The sequence below is a fragment of the Apis dorsata genome, unplaced genomic scaffold (assembly GCF_000469605.1).
Source record: "Apis dorsata unplaced genomic scaffold, Apis dorsata 1.3 scaffold_930, whole genome shotgun sequence".
Classification (NCBI taxonomy): Eukaryota; Metazoa; Arthropoda; class Insecta; order Hymenoptera; family Apidae; genus Apis; species Apis dorsata.
In genome coordinates, this window is record NW_006264040.1 from 82,943 (window position 1) to 101,160 (window position 18,218).

At 26.3% G+C, this 18,218-nt stretch overlaps 1 protein-coding gene and 1 long non-coding RNA gene across 3 annotated transcripts in view; one reads left to right on the plus strand and one right to left on the minus strand.

The window, feature by feature from the left end:
* LOC102670960 overlaps positions 1–18,218 on the minus strand; it is a 27,593-nt gene that overhangs the window by 3,606 nt on the left and 5,769 nt on the right. The window contains exons 1-2 of one of the 2 annotated variants that reach the window (XM_031514198.1): positions 5,946–6,258; positions 528–756 (exon numbers count right to left, since the gene is read on the minus strand). In XM_031514198.1, coding sequence (XP_031370058.1) covers positions 528–756; positions 5,946–5,982 — 266 coding nt within the window. In that variant the 5' untranslated portion in view covers positions 5,983–6,258. Of the gene's footprint in view, positions 1–527; positions 757–5,945; positions 6,259–18,218 lie in introns of those variants that run through there. The other variant, XM_006623677.2, reaches the window with a different exon arrangement.
* LOC102670864 lies at positions 11,722–13,288 on the plus strand. The gene is made up of 2 exons (XR_422785.2): positions 11,722–12,119; positions 12,244–13,288. It is a non-coding gene; the product is annotated as an uncharacterized LOC102670864 (long non-coding RNA).

The following is an 18,218-nucleotide window of genomic DNA, read 5'->3' on the forward strand; positions in this document are numbered from 1 at the left end:
GTGCAGTAACTCAGTTATGGATTTGGTTACAATTTAACTTTTATGGAATTGTATCTAAATTGACAAACTAACTAAAATAAATTCTTTAAAATTTATATTATATTTAATACAAATATCAATATATCAAAATATTAAAATTGATAATCAAAAATATTAATATTTGGAACTAAAATTTTTTTAATCTAAATTATACATTTAAGATATTTACCACATTATATCTTTATTACTATATATATTTTAATTTTCTTTAAAATATATTAACACAAATATATACATATATATATATATATAAAAACAAAAAAGAAAAAATTATTATGAATAAATATATTTAATAAATTTATACTATACAATATTTTTTTAATTATATATTATTATTTTATTTTTTAAATATAATTTATTCTATTCTAAATAATAAATTATCAAATTCAAGAGATAATCGAAACTGAATAAATGTTATCATGAAACAAGGCAAATCGTAACAGTTTATGATCATTCGAGTTAAATTACTCGATTCAACGTGAACTCACCTGTCCATTAGCAACACGTTATCGCCGACCCTCCTATGGCAATAACCCCATACGGGAACAGCGTTGAATGTGATGTTGATAGTAGAATATTGAATAGGTTCATTGCCTGTATCCTTTCCGCTCACCTGTGTCACGAACTCACCCTGAAATTCCGCGGGAAAGTAACAACCGACCATGAATAGAGGGTCGTAACCTTGAAGAGCATCGTCGCTCGTGATTACAGTTGCATCTACAAATAAATGAAGTAAATTAAGTTAAAGTTTAATTTAAGTAAAAATTTAATTTATGTTTTTCAAAAAATTGAAAATTGAAAATTTTTGGCTTCATTAACATCAGATTGATTTAATGAATTGATATTATATAAGATTAAATTTTGAGATTGCAAAAAATTAAGAAAGATCATATAATTATTTATAAAATAATTCATTGCATAAAAATATATCCAAAAAAAAAAAAAAAGAAAGAATTTAATATTGAAGATTCAATATTTATGAGATATAAAGATATAGATAAAATAATGATATATAATAAGTTAAATTTTAAAATAAGTTTTCTTAATTAATCTTCACAGTATTTATTGTTTTCGCAGAATAGATCAATACAATTGAGTAGAACTGAAATAATTGTAAAATGAATTCCCATGAACGAGATCAGTTAAAGGTTATGTGAACGACCTTCAACAGGAAGGCTCGGAATTAATTTAATACAGTGTGAAAAGAGATCATAATCGATCTTCAATTGCATAGATTAATTAAATTTTATAAAATTATTTAAAATTAATAAATAAAATTATTTATATTTTTCTGATGATTCCATTAATTGCTTAGTAATATTCTATATTTAATTTTATTTATATTCTTCAATTATTCATTTCAACATAAATTGATCAATCAATTGTTCACTTAATTATTTAGTTTAGAAGAGAAAAAAAGAGAAAATACAAAAAGAAGTGCATCAATATTGTTGATATTAGCACGGTGAATAAATTGCATTCCACCTTATTGCCCACATGTCGTGCAGCTAACGATGAACCATGAATGGTCATTTAATGTTAGCGTTAAGTGGTTACGAAAGCAGGTGTTACTCTAACAGGTGGACCACCGGAGAAACTTTTCAACGAAACATAATACTATTATTTCTTTTAGTTTATAATCTTATTATCACTTGCTATCTATTTGCATAGGAGGATTTATTTTATTTAATTTAAAATTTTTTATTTTTCTTAAAAGAAATGTTTTCATTGAGCTTTTGTCATTAAGAAAGAATTATATAATGACAATAATCATATTGTTTATTATCTTAAAAAGATCTCAGGTATTATTTTTAGATAAGTAGTGCTTGTCTGATCTTTTTTGTTAGGATTTTTATAATTAAAACTATCTTATTTTTGTGATTGTAAATGTCTTCTTTAGAGATAGATTTTTTTTTATTTTTTATTAATTTATTTGATATTTATTTAATTAGTATATTTTTTTAAGATCAATTGAAAGATTAATTAAATAAAACAAAAAAAAAATTGAAAAAATTAATGTCTCATTATTCTTGAATAATCATTGATTAACAATTTTTCATATGATTTAACGAGATTAATTAATAATGTTTTCTTCATATTATGCAAATCTGAATGCAACAGAAAAAATGCGTTCAGATGAGTCATTTGCTTGGCCATGCATATGAATATGACTACCAGACGGCTGCAAAATAGCGTTTAAATTTAGATTCGTGTATTTCTTTTCTGATAATTTACACACGCCCACATTTGATATTTATTTTTATTAAACATTTCAATAAAAGTACGTATTTATTTAAATGTTATTATTTAATATTTGGTATTCAATATTCAAAATTTGGTATTCTGACTTCAATAATAATTTTTTAATAATAATTTACTTACTTAATATTTATTAATGTGGTATATGTTATTCAAAATTCTCAGTATCAAATATTGAAATTTAATATTTAATAATTAAGACTTATTAATTGATATTTAATATTATGATATATATATAAATAGGTATTCAATATTTAGTATAAACATTTAATAATATAATTGGTATTCGGTATTCGATATTGAATTCGCGCTATTTAGTTATTTCATCATTTGATATTTATTCTGTATTTACTATTTGATATTTGAATTCAAAATTAATCTCTTAACATTATGATAGAAACTTATAAATATTCTTTTTATATGATATAGCTGACATGCAGCTATACTCAATGCTCAGTTATCATTTGATAATAGTTACTCAGTCATCGGTATTTATCGGTCATCTAATATTTTTGTAAGCTAAAAATCTAGGAAGAAAGAGAAGAAATGTGGAATGGAGGAACGGTTAACTTCAGTTCACCGTGATATAACAATGAAAGGAGAGCTTAGCTCCATTTCTATAAACGAATATAACAAAAGAAAGTCCGTGAATAAGAATGGTCACGTTGGACTCTATTTAGCTTGGCGAACTCGTAGAGAAGAAGGTGCGCCGACACCACGGCATGGGATCGACGGCGTTATGAGTCCTCGCCGGGGTTTGGTTCTCAGGAACCTGAGACCACAGAGTTTAGTCGTATATAATGCACAGAGAAGAACGCGACAAGCATCGCGAGAAGGAATGTGAGGAACAAGCTGCTTTGCTAAGGTATTACGCCCCTCCTTCATTCCGGAGCATACATGTATACGGACACAACTGTCTATACACATTGTCTCTTTTTCCACCCAAGAATTTGTCTCGTTCCTGTATATCGTATCCAGCTTTTTTTCTATTTGTCTTAATCCGAATTTCTTCCATTAATCAGCTATATATTATGTTGTCGAAGAGACGAATAGTCTCTTATTTGATCCCTAAGGAGTAAAATTAAAAAGGACTATTTTTTAGTATTTTACTAATCGTATATCATGTATAAATAATTAACTGAAAAACATTTTAGGTTTGAATATTCTTTAAATAAAAATAGAAGTTGTAACAATAAATAATAATAAATATTTACAATAAAAAAGATAAAAATTAAGAAAGAAATAGATGAGGCAAGAACTATTTAATTAAGTATATCAATATATGGGAATTAAGGAAATACATGAATTAAATATACATATATCGCGTGCTTTTTTCATGAAATTTTTATCAGTTATGTTAAATGATGATATAATGAATTATAAATCTCCGATTCATTTCTTTTATCTCGTTAGAAATTTCAATTGCTTCGAAGCATTTCGCATGACATATCACGCGGATGTTACCTTTTCTGGTGTGGAGAAACGAGTATTTCAGGGCGATAATAAGTGCAGTGTAGCAAATACAATTGAAAATACAATCATTATAAATTATATCCTATTTATTTATCGATTTTTCGTCTAGAGATAACTGATAAAGATTTCTGAAGAGCTTTTCTTAATTAGAAGCAAATATATTTTCTTTCGAATTGAATTCTCGTTTTTATTATTTTTATTATTTTATTATTATTCACCTTTAATAAAACCTTTGGCATTTAATTTTTTAAAATTTTAAAAAATCATATTTTCGAACATTCGAAAACCTTGTGAAAATTTGATATTCGATCATCAATACATTCAATATTTAATATTTGAGCGTGAGAAATATTTTTTAAATGCTTTTAAATATAATTGAATAAACTTTGAGAATCGAAGAAAAAAAAAAAGAAAGCTTTGAAAGAACTTATCGTACTTCAACATCCTTTAAAATCGTTGAAATTTTTCTCCCCTTTGATCTTGATTAGGGCTCGGTTTTTACCTTTCACGTGAATACCTATGTTGCCTCGTTGCCACGTAGTTTACCTTCGTAAACCGGAAACATGCTATTAGCCAAGATTCTTGTTTTACCATGATCACGTGTTCTTTTATAATTGATGCTTTTTGTGTTCATCAACCTTTCTTTTTTTTCTTCGCGACTTGCATGCGTTTGAATGAGAAAGTATGCGAAAGAATAGCAGGATAACACGATGGATCCTCCGAAACAGGTTGTTTAATTGCATCAACCAATGCTCGCCGATGTATAACTTGCTCGTTTCAGCCCTCGAGTTTCTATTTTCATAAACCGTTGCCTCCTTATTCATGGATATTCATCAACTTTTATGATTTGTGCATGTATTTTAGAAACTTTCATTTTACCGGTCTAAAATTAACAATTATAATGTAAACGGAACTTTATGAACTGTTTTTTTATATGATTTACACTCATTTCAAGAAATCTTAACGAAACATTTAAGAAATTATTAAATGGATTTTATTAAAGAATTTTATTAATTATATCAAAGAAAAATGTATTGAATATTATGTTTGTAAAAATTAAAAATTACATTTACTTTTTTTACGTTTATATTTTTTTTTTTTCAATCAATTCTGTTTTAATAATAAACTCATTTTGATTAATAGAAATACTATTTGTGGCATATAATATGTATATTATATTATATATATAATATCATATATAATATCAAAATTTTGTGATTATATATAAGTGTGACACAATTAAATTAGTAATAAATGTTTAATATATTTCATTACGAATAATATAATATTTATTTCAAAACTTATTTTCAAAGATGGTAATTGTAATTATTATTTTTAACGAAAAAAAAATATATGTTACGTGAAAATACAACAAGCAATTCTTTTTCATCTATTGAATAATTAGACGATCGATTGCAACGAAGTATAACATGCGGCTTCACGCTTTCTGAAGTTGATCTACGAGGTGAAAATTGTAAAGAAGAACGAGGTCTTTCGTTTCCTTTCAGATACCATTAATACATCAAATTGTTGTATATATACGGGTATATGAAATTTTTATGAAATAATTGTGCAAATGTCATGTACATTTTTTTATAAAATCAAAAGGTGAAATAATATTTCATATTTTATGAAATTTTTTAATTTATAACTGTAATTTTTAATTTTTTTTTAAATTTAATATAATATAATATAATAAAAAAGAAATTAAAAAATTAAATCCACTTAAAATTATGAAAAAATTTCAAAAATTTTTTTATTAAATTTTAAATTATAAATAAAATATTTCTTTAAAAAGAAAACTTAAATGAGATTTTGTTAAAAAACTAAACTTTTTCCGAGTAATAATTATCTTATACGAGAAATCTCTGAAAATATAAAAAAAAAAAAAATTAGAGCAGAATTAAAAAAAAAATCAAATCATTATTAAATTGTAACTATAAATATAAAAATATCTATCACCGGAAATCCATGTTGAAAGTTCATATTCTTTAAAGTGCAACCATGAATTAAATTTTTTTCTCTCAAGAAAGATCTCGAAAAAGTCTCGCCGGAAGTTCATCCTCCCAAATGATACCACTTTTACCCCTTTTTTCTCATAAAGTCTGTATGAACAGAATCGTTCGATGACGTTAAAAGATTTTAATCGTGCAATAACGTTTGGTATGATATACCAAGAAAATCGCCAATGATCCACATCCGGTGGTCCATAGTCGGTTTGCTTTCTTCCTTTCTTTTTCGAGGTCAATGCGCTTGCAAAAAGTGACCTTGTACGATCCTGATGGGATACTCTCCTTCGAGTCAGGATCGAGGCCCACTTTGTACACCATCTGGCTCGACTGGCAAGATAGTTATGGTTGCCTCATCATCCTTAATACGAAACAACCGCTGGCTGATACAGTGTCTAATTATAGTCGTTGCTTTTCCTTTTTGTAATGAAATCTTGAATCTTTTTTAATGCATTCATCTTCAAAATCGTTCTTCTTTTCTTATTTTTACTTATAGATTATAAATATTAGTTTATAATGTCTATTTATTAATAAAAATTATTAATAAAAATCTTTAAAAATTTAGAATCACTAAATATATTCTATAACAAATTAAGCTAATGATATATTTTTGTGGAATTAAACAAATTTTAACTATTTTTTGTAATTCTCAAGAAATATTTTACAAATTTTTAATTTATATGCTTTACTATTGTAAAATAATGCAGAAAAATCCATTTTATATTTCTATTTTTTTTGGAAAAGTTCAAAATTTTTATACTTTTTACATAGAATTAATTATTTTGAAAAGCTAATTAAAGAACTAGTCAAAAGTGAATTTATATTAAATAGATAATAACATAACAAAGTAATAATCTCTATCATAAAACTCAAAGTTCGAACGATTCTATAATATAATTGATTATCTATTATCACATTTAATTCATAGTTCTTTTTTAACAAGTAGAATGATTAACAAGGCGGACGTATTCGAAAGTGGGGATAAAGGGAATTAGTCAATACTGATTCTCTCTCGACAAACGCGAGCAGAATTGTTATTCTACGTCCAGTCAAGTCTTTTTCTAAATATAATCGGCCGGTTTCCGGTCGTGCAGCAGCACCAGACGAGAAGTCGAAAACTATAAATACTTGTCCAGTGGTACATGCACAACTGCAGGAAATCGTGTCTTCTTACATACATTCAACAATCCCTCTTTGTTGATGAATGAACGATTGTTCTAACATTTTTCTGTGAATCTTATTAACTTGTAAGTATTTACTAGACAGTTCAATAAACGAGTGAATTTTTTAAAAATGATTTGTGTTATCAATATCTTTTTTCTTCTATTAAATATGGACATCTTTTGAAAATTAAAAAAATAAAAAAAGAATAATTAAAAATATTAGTAAAATGAAAAATAATAAAAAATTGAAAAAATGTAATAGAAAATAATAAAAAATAGAAAGATAAATGAAAAGTATTTAAAATTTTTAAAAATTAATAATAGATGATTTTGAAAATTGAAAAAAAAATATTGTGAGACAAAATCAAAGAAAACGAATATTATATATAAAAAAATTTATATTTTTTAAGTTAAATTTTTTCGATTTCAATATTTCCAATTAATTCTTTTACAACTTCAAAATTTTACTTATTTTTAAAAATTTATTTAAAAATTAAAATAATTAAATAGTTTCATATAAATATGCATAATATATAATAACCAGATGCCGTCTAGACTGGCTATTAGAAACCCTGCGGGCAGGATGTTCGTTCTTATACTTAAGGAAGAAGAAATCCATCATATATAGAATACTTTCGCCTTCCTTTTTCCGTTCCTTGTATACAACTCATACTCATGGTCTTGTTAACGAACTGCCAAGAATGCATTGGAAAGAGATCCAGATAACATCGTTTTACATTATCGAATGCACTGCTTGGAAATATCGATTCTCGGCTATCTTTCAATTACAGCGTTAATTAACGCTAAATAGCATCAAACATATAATGTTATAATTCATAAAATTAACTAATTGCTCAAAGTTACAAAGATCTGTAATATATACCATCATTATTTTAGCTATAATTGTAAATTTTATTGATTTTTTTTTTATGAGACTTGATATTAAAACATTTTTAAAATTTAAAATATTTAGAAATATTCTTTTACATTTATTAAAAATCAAAAATAGTTTCTTCAAATTTTTCGCAATTTAAAGAAATGCTTTCTCTTATTTTATATAGAACAAAAGATACAATTGCACAAAGAATGATTTTTATCTAAATCTTTGTAAATGTAAAGAATATATAAGATAATGTAAAGAAAAATTATTAAGAAATATCTAAATATAAATTTAGCAAACTAATGAAGAGTTCGTTGAACATTAAAAAAAGTTCAAACATGCCAATATCATTTTATTCATTTTAATCACAACGAAACTCATCATTTTTATTGAAATAATATATCAATAATATAATATACTTAAACTTTCATCTTATGGCAATATAAAGTTTTTATCAATTCCTATATTTTCTAATATTTATTAGTTAAAAAATATTAGCGAAAAATATTAACAATATTAACAACAATATTTAAGTAAGCACTTATATTTTGTGCAGAATTAGATTGGGATACCTTATAATATAAATAATAATATATACAATATAATAATATAATATAATAATATGAAATAGCTATATTTAAAATAACTATTTTTTGCATTTCTTTTTTTTTTAAATTATTGATGGATGCTATCATTTAAATTCTCAATTTCATTTTAATTTTTATTTTATCTATTTCAAAGTTATAAGAATTTATTTTTAAGTTTTTATTCCAAATTTTTCTTTTTCACTAATATTAATATAAATATATTTTAATAAAAGAATAAAGAGTTAAAATCGAAATGAAGACGAATTCACAGATAATTTTGAAATTGCACAAAGAAGCTGCACGACAGAGCAGTTAACCTAAATTTATTTCGACATAATAACACACTTCAAACTTTTCTCCATCCAAGCTTCCCGGACCACCCAGCATGAAATTTTACGACATCGCGTTATTACACGTTAATTTCCACTCGATGAAGATTATATGATAATATAATATGTACATTTGGCATAGTTGAAATTACAATGTGAATATGCAATGCAATCGAATTTTGTACAATAATGCGATAATTATTCTATAACTTATCGATCATGCTAATTTTCGATTGATCGCACTTTCGATTATTTGTATATTCATTCGATTTAGATTTTATTCGATATGTATTTCTTTTATTAATGTTTTGATTATATAAATTTTTTTTAAATAAAATATGTATTTATAAGTAAAAATTTCGAAATTTGAATTTAATATACTGATATCATTTATTAAATTTTATTCCATTGAAATATTTGAGAAAGATTATCATTTTCTTCTTATTTTCTTTCTTTTGAATAACAATTTCAGAATAATATCATTATCAAAAATTCATTATTTTATATTATTTTTTAAAATACATATATAATACATATTTTTGGAAAGAACAGATTAGAATTATATTAAAATAAATACTATTTAAAATGTTGATGAGATTTTAAAATCTCGATTTAAAATCTCGTTTTAAATATTTAAAAACATTTTTAAAATTTATTAAAACCTTATATATTTTTTCCCGAAATCATTCAAGCGTAAAAACAGATAAATTCACGCGAAAAATGAAAAACGAAAAACGAAGAAATGATGCAACGAAAAATCGAATACTTAAAGTCCATCTGTCTCGTCGTTAAAATGTCGTGACACGTGGTCGCACCTGGTTGTCGTCGAAAGAGGCAGTCAAAATGCCATGTGACTCAACGCACTGACAGGAGGCAGAAAAAGCCTGAGATCGCAGTAGATAGAAGCCTGTGAGAAAAAAGAGGAAAGAAGCATCAAAAATGCAGAACATTGTTAAAGAATATCCGGCTATATTCGACATATGTCCGAAACATTGGCTCCAGTTCGAATACGATGGAATCATCGAAATATTTGAAGGTATATTAGCTGGAGATATAGCAGCTAATTTGTTCTAAAATTATAATTATATTTTTTTGAAATTTAGAAACATTTAAATAATAGATATTTAAGATATATTTTTTTTATTATTATTAGAATATATTGAAGAATATATTGTTACAATATATATATATTGTTAAAATGTATTAGTAAAATATTTTAAGATTTTGATGATACATACATAATGCATACATAATATATATAATAACCAATAATATCCAATAGTCGATATATATATGATTTTAATGAAATTTATATATATTATTTTTTTCTTGATTTTATTTTTATAATTTATATTTTTTAAAAATATTTCAATTTTTTTTCAAGTTCTAAATTTGAAAATAATTTTATTAGAAATCGATTCTCATTTCATTATAATTCGGGATCCAATCTTTGATTTGTGATAATTTTCATGAGGATAACCTCAAAATTCACGTATTCTTTGTATATGTGATATAAAAAACTGAAACGATCAGGAATCAACGTGTTCTGAGGTAAGGGAACGGATATCTTTCAATCTATCGCGTTCTTTTTTTGGAATGACTGTCATGTCCCTTAGTGAATAATCGTCCGGATACAAAGGAATATAGTTTCGATACAATAGAATTCTAACGCCCACGGAAATGATGGCGGAATCTATATTCCATAATTGGAATCTTCGTTTTGTGACACATTCCAGAATGTGCTCAGAAAAACAAATAGAATAAAAGAAGAATTTAAATTCCTTCTAATATCTAAATTCTGTTAGTATACTTAATCCATTTTTTGATTTTACAAAAATTATACAAATATTATTTTTTGATGTCTGAATAAAATAATATTTATTATTTATATATAACTTGAATTTTAAAGAGATTTATATCATAGAGATATATATCATATTATAATCTTAAGAGAAAAATAAAAATAAAATATAAATATTCTTATTCATTCAAGTAACATTAATTTTGACATAACCTATATTTATATATAAAATGACAATGGAAAAAAATTGAACTAATTGATGTGATTGAATAAAAAAATAGAAGAAATGCAATTAATTGTGATTCAATTCGTATTAAATGAGATGGATTATTTTGGAATGTTAATAGATATCTACACATCACTTCCTGTCTCTCAGGTACAACTTTCAAAATATTTCTTGTTCTTACATAGTCGATCTTTAATACGTGTTTTAATGATTCAACAATTCACGGCTGCGATTACTTAATTGCTGTTAATTATATTTAGAGATGTTAATTGGAACTCCATAGACACAATCAGTTATTAAAATCAGCTGCGTCAAAACACGAATTATATGCGTGCCTTTAATTCTCAAGCAAAAGGAGACATTAGTTGAATAATCTTGTGCTAGAGATCGTTCAACTTTTTGTGAAATCCTTTGGAAACTTTATGAATCTGTAATTTTGTATAAGAATAACTTATTTTGTTTTAAATAAGTCTTATTTTCGAATTTATACACATTTGTGAGAAAAGATATATTTTCCCTATGGAATGTTTAAATTTTTAAGAATGTATATAGATATTTATAGGTTAGAATTTTCTATATGGAATATTCTGTTATAATGATCATTGAACTCTGTGATACTTTGGAAACAATATGAAGATAATTGCATTTTGCATTTATATTTTATCATAAATTTGCCTCAATTTGCAGGTTTAAAAAACTGGGACAAGGAAGAATATTATTATTTATAATTAAAAGAAATAACTTCTTATTACAAACGATACTTATTAAAAAATTATGTGACAATATTGATATCTTTGTATTTGATATCTTTATATATAAATTATATAAATTTGATATCTTTCTTATTGACATATATTAAAATTTCCATACATATTATAAAAACATATTACTATCGAAACTTTATTTTGTAAATGAGTCATTTTTATTTAAAGATAAAAATTATAGGTATTATATATATAATTATATTATGTTATTATATCTTATTATTAAATAAGAAAAATGCAATTCATCGCATCTTCTAATGCAGTACTGCTTAATGTTTGTAATAGATAAAAGTATTGGAAGCGAATGTTGAACTTCTGAGAACTTTCAATCTAATTGATAAGATAGTGAATTAAATCTTGGATAAACGAATGCAACGAACATCCGCTAATTCTTTGACAATAGGAATACAAAGGTATATACGTCAATGAAAACAAGAATCACATTTCGTAAATACTTTATGGACATCTTATAAAACATAACTATCAGATAGCTTAGGGAATTTTAGAACGAGTATAAGGAGCTTGAAGAAATTATTTGAAAGAGATTCTGCATAAAAAATAAGACATAAATCTAAATTTTTATCCATAAGTATACTTATTCTTAAATTTGACAAAAATTGAAAAATTATTATAATTTTTAAAAAATCAAAAATAATATTTCTATCTCATTAAAATTTTAAAAACTTTTTAATCTTTAGTTTTTTAATTTTCAGAATTTAATCAAACCATTTGATTTTAGATAAAACCGAATCTCAATTCTGGTTTAATAACTTACATATCTATCGATTATCAAAAAATTATAATCTCTTCTGTTAAAAACTCTCCAAACGAAAAAGTTTATGGATGATCCAATCATGATAACATAAGTCAACAATTATTCTTATTATTTCACGCAAATCTATATTGCCAAAGAGGAAACTTGTCTGACTAATCATAGTAGAAACAATCGTTAAAAGAGAAATTACCATATAAATATTCCAAGTGACTCATAAGCATTCTTCGAGCGTGTTACGTTTCTTCCACCTCCGCCTATGAAATACCAAAGGGATTTCGCAGGTTAACGAGATCATGATAATCTACACAGCGGAATCGAACATACTGACCTGAAAATTATCGATGGATCGTGCATGGAAACGTGAATACATGCGAATACGAAGAAATTCTCGGCAGGAGGAAAGAGAAAAAGAAGGGATCCAAGAAAGGCACGGCAGGGTACAGGTGCCGCGCCCTGTTGAACTTCCAGTTCGACTTCTCACAGTCGATTATGTATTCATGAGTGTTTGAGAAGAAAGAAAAAGGAAAAGAAACAGTAGACATAATCTCGTTCGATGCAAAGGAGATTCCTTTTTTTTAGGCAAAGATGTAGATAAAAGTTACACGACATCGTTGGAAGTTTGCACTAAGAGATGCAACACGGATGAGAATAGAATTGTTCTAATCTAATGTTCTAATCTAAAAAATTAAAAAAATTAATAACACAGAAAATATACAGAAAGATATTTTGAAAAAAAAAATTCATTGTAAAAAGAATTTATTTATATCATTTATTGAATTTATTAAATAATTTAATATATCTTCTATTCTTTTTTTTTTTTAATAGAATTATTAAATTTTTTTCATTCTTTGTTTCATGAGATTTACGTATTATAAGAAATCCACATTATAACTGGACACGCATTGTTCAAGTAATATTCTCACGACTCGAATGTATTCTCATGATAGCTATATACCGGATAAATATAATCCGCGTCAAGACACTCGTCTAGCCTGTCCTATTCTAGCCTAGCTCAGGCATCCGCGGATTACAAGAGACTTCCGGTCTACTCTTTCTGATGGTCATTGTTGCACCGGGCAGAGAGTGTGACGACCTCGACAGCCTCGATCCGCTTTTTCCAAAGCGTCTTTGCTTCTCTGTAAGATGGATCTCTGTATCGCCATGGAATTATTCTTTTCGAAATTCAATTTAAAAATACGAATGATGCAAAATCATTGAGATATAGAGACTTTTCCAATTTTTTTTAAATTGCAATCTCTTTTTGCAACTATATAAATAATTTGCAACTATATAAGGTAAAGAAATTTAAAAAAATTGTATTACTAGAAAATAATGGATTAATTAATAAGAGATTTACTTTGATATTATTGTAGAGTATGGCAATGTAATTATATTACAATAAGATATTAAAATAAATAAAAAAATTAGAATACATAAATGATAGATTTATTTTACAAGTTATGAACAATTTAATTTTCCATTAGGAGCGTCTGTAAATAGGCAATTGGTCGAGCATCAGCGCTTGCTTATTAAATTTGATAAAATATCCGATAAGATCTAATCATATTCAGATATCACGAAGAATTTACACATTACATTATATTATGTGATAATTGGGAATGAAAAATATTTAATATGAGAAAAAAAGGAAACATGTATTACATATATTTATTTAATTAAGAATTATTAGAACCATTAAGGAATTATGTGAAATAATCTAAGAAAATGATTTATAGAAAAGAAGAAAAAAGAAAAGAAAAAAAGATTAAAAAATATGAAATAGAAAAAATAATTGATAAAATTTTTTTAATTTTCTAAAAAAAAGAATTTATACTTCGAAATTCTATAATTTCTAATCTTTATTAGAGCTCCAACATTTGAGAATTCTAAAAGAATTCTAAATATATCATTTGACACAAAAAAAAATCTGGAAAGAATAATTCACGTACTGAAAAAAAATTCTCTATTCTTCCATCATTCGCATTTTTCTAGGGACCAATCTTCTTTTTTTTTTTAGGTTGTCCTAAACTCTATCATCAATGATAATTTTCGAGTTCTTTTGACTGAGGATAAGAGGAATTTCGATCATTAATGCTTTGTTACAAAATATCGTATCCCATTGTTCTGTATAAAGAAGAATAATCTGGGAAACTAATATGAAGAAAAATGTTTTTGTCTTATTGTTGCAATGTATACTTGTATTTTTCTTATGTTGAAATTTTGTAAAAGATTTCTCAACATTTTTATGTATTTTTATGTTAATGAACTCATGGAACGAAATTATAAAGAACAGGCAGAAGTAATATATTTTGTGAATAAAATAGAGTAACATAATTCTATTTATTGAAAGTAAATTTTTGATGATTTAATAATTAATTCTGTATTTAAAAATAAAAAACAAAATATTATATTATTCGTTACATTAATTATATTACATATAAAATAATATTACATTAACGTTACGTTAATTAGTAATTTTTAAAAACTTTTACACGAGATTATACATAAATGGACAAGTTTCTCGTAAACTTGCTCTAATCTAATCAATCCTTTTGCGACCCACGTTTGAAATATGTACGCTCCGTTACTCGTATGTAAAGAAGAAGACCTTTAGCGGTCCTAACTTTACTTACTCAGTGTACCATTTATTATAACATCTATCCGGTTACGGGTCATGGTTTTGGTCTGCTGGGGATCTTGGATAGTTATTAAGGTTTCACGTGGAGTCACTTTACCGTGACATCCAATTTCTGTCATATTACGAATGCAGAAAGTAAATCGACAAATTATTTCTCATATTGTCTTATGAAAAAAAAAAAAAAAAAACTATCACATATCTATATATATCTTTCTAAATAATTTTAAATCAGAATTACTTTAATTTAAAATATGGATATATAAATATTTTTTAATTATTTTCGATAGCATTTCCTTTTTTTCCGGTTTCTTTATTTTAAAAAAAATTATTAAGTTTAAATTTTACGAACTATTACGAAATATATTCATCGATTATGCACTATTGCTTTCAAGATGCTTTCAGAATTTTCTTATTTTTTTATTTGAATTTAATTTTTTTTTTTTTAATTTAAACGCCAATAAAACTCGATTGTAATTGCGAATTAAGTAATAATTGAGCAATAATTGAGAAACTGGAAGAAATATAATCTTTTCAACGATGTATGAAAGCATCACGTATTCAAAAATTGTCAAAGGAAGATTGCAAGTACGCGCCACTTATATTTGTAATGCATCCCGTGCGTAAGTTCGCATGCATATATGCTTGTGCATTGTCCAGAATCGTGAGCCATGAAAACCAGTCTCTCACCATAGCTCGTGCCGAACTTTCAGTGTTCGTGTTGCGTGTACATGTGTCATTAAAGTGGAAACACGAAATAAACACGGATACTTGAACAGGAAGGATCATGCAACTGGGACAAATCATTCTTTTTTTCTATTATTAACTGTTCTCCAAGTAATCACATAACAGTATATTCTTTTCATGTTAATCCACTTTATTTTTCAAACTAATTGATTATCTATATTATTCAGACATTTATGGAAATTTTTGGAAATTTTCATATTGAATTAATTAATTACTATATTGTTTAGAATTTAATATATATATATATTCGTATTTCTTCACGAATTATTCTTCAAAAATTAAATTCTTATGATAGTATAAAAAGTTCTGAAGAGTTATTTGTTATTCTCATTAAAACTTAAAATTAAATGCAAATTCCATCCATGACACGTGTATTTCAAAATATACAAATTTGCATATTATTCACGAAATAAGAAAAAGAATTAATTACAGACAAACAATAATACTCAGTTAAGTAATTTACGAATAAAAGATTGAACTCTCTTACAAGAAATTGTTCAAGATACAACAAAGATATTTGCGTGTTCCATAAGAATGGCCTAGCTCGCAAAAAACTCCCCCAAAGAATTCCTCGATAGAAATTGCAAGCTGCTGCGAAAGCGGCTTCTACTTTGTCGGAACTCGAACGATAAAAAAGGAAAGAAAAGAAAAAGGGTAAGAAAGGAAGGAAGGAAGGAAGAGGAAGAAGAAACTTTGTCTGGCTTCTAATAATAAAGGGCGCGTGTACGATATGTAATGGATGTAAAAGGAGTAAAAAAATTCCACGATAATTCTCGATGGAATGAAACATCTGCCCTCAACTTCCACCACCTACTTCCGAATCCTTCGCCATTCTTACGCACCCTCGTCACCACACCGTAGACATTCAATCCTTCCGATGAACGAAAGGAGAAAGGTATGCATAACGAAGGCGCGTGACACGAGAACCAGAAGGCACCTGGCCAACTATGTCCCTTTTAATCAAAGGGATATTTTGTTCGTGGTCATTATGCGTGAATAAAACACGCGACAATTCTGGGCATGTATTGCTCTGAAGAATCTTTGTTTCCTCACTTTTTTTTTTCTCGTAGGATTATTTAAAATTGTATTAATCATAGTTTCATGGTTATGCATTTAATTATCAAATTAATTACTATTTTTTATTTTCCATTGCGGAAATTAATATTCATCATTAATTATTAATAATTTAAAAGAAAAAAAGAAATCGTAGAAACGAATTTTGAATTTGATAAAATATTATCACTATAATCTTTTTTTAATTTCAGAAATTTTTTAATTTTAATTTCTCCTTGTGAATTTTTTATGTTTTGCAAATAATCAGTGATCTTTTTAAATGTAATAAACCACATTGTTTCGAATTACAAAGCTACCCTCGAAACTTCTATGGGGTAATATACTACCCTCAAAACCTGCTCATTATAATGGCACCACTGTTGATGCATGCAGTTCTTTTTTTAAGCAAAGGTTTCTATCGATTTGTTGAGGGGTTGGTTCCGGTCTCGATAGAGTGATTTACAGAATTCTCATGGTACGAGTCGAAGGCATTAAAAAAATTCAAAAGATACTGAAATTCAAGGTACTCAAATATTTAATTGATTCTAGTAAGATAAATATGTCTCGTATCCCTTTCTATATTTCTTTGAAATTGCAATTTTATATCTCCCTTGGCCAATGAATTATTCAAAGTTGATCAAATTTTCAAGAAGAAAAGGGAAGAGAAGGAGAAAGAAGAATTTTACTTTATTAATGAAGCTTCTAATATTAAAATATTGATTTAATCTTATCATCCCTATGAAAAATTCCACTAAACATTAAAAAACAAAAGTTCTCATCGAATTATAATTTCCAACATAACTAACAGTAAATTCTTTTCACAAAACTATCTCCATTCATCAAATATTTCAAACTATAATTTAATTTTATAGAATTCTTTCTACACGCTCATATAATTCAATACTTTAAAAAGAATATTACATCGCGTTATTTTAATATTATTATATCTCTGTTTGATATAATAATAATAATAATAATATGTCATTCTGTAAAATTAATAATTATATATATTTATATATATTATAAAATAATAAAAAATAGATTCTCATTCAATATAACTAATAAATAAATTCTAGCTGCGGAAGAGGAAACAAGAAACTCGGGATCTGAATCCTCGAAGGGGTGGCGTCCCACGACAAATCGATTTCTTCACTGCGGATAAAAAACACGGCTAACTCGAGAGGATCGTTGCGGTCAGTGAGGAATGTCTGCGAGCTTATCTCTCGTGCCCCGGTTCCTCGACATCTCTCGTTATTTTCCGAATGATCGAACATTTGCCTGGCAAAACGGAACGGAACGAACTGTGGGAAACGGTGTAGCAGGCTTCGTATCCGACGCGAAATATCGAAGCCATTGAAGAGACAAAGGGAACCAAAGCCGTGCACCGGTCGTACAATGAGCCGATCTTTGGAAATCGAGAGGTGGTTTCGAACCAGTTATCTTACAATAACGTGTCGTTTTTTTTTTTTTTTTTTTTT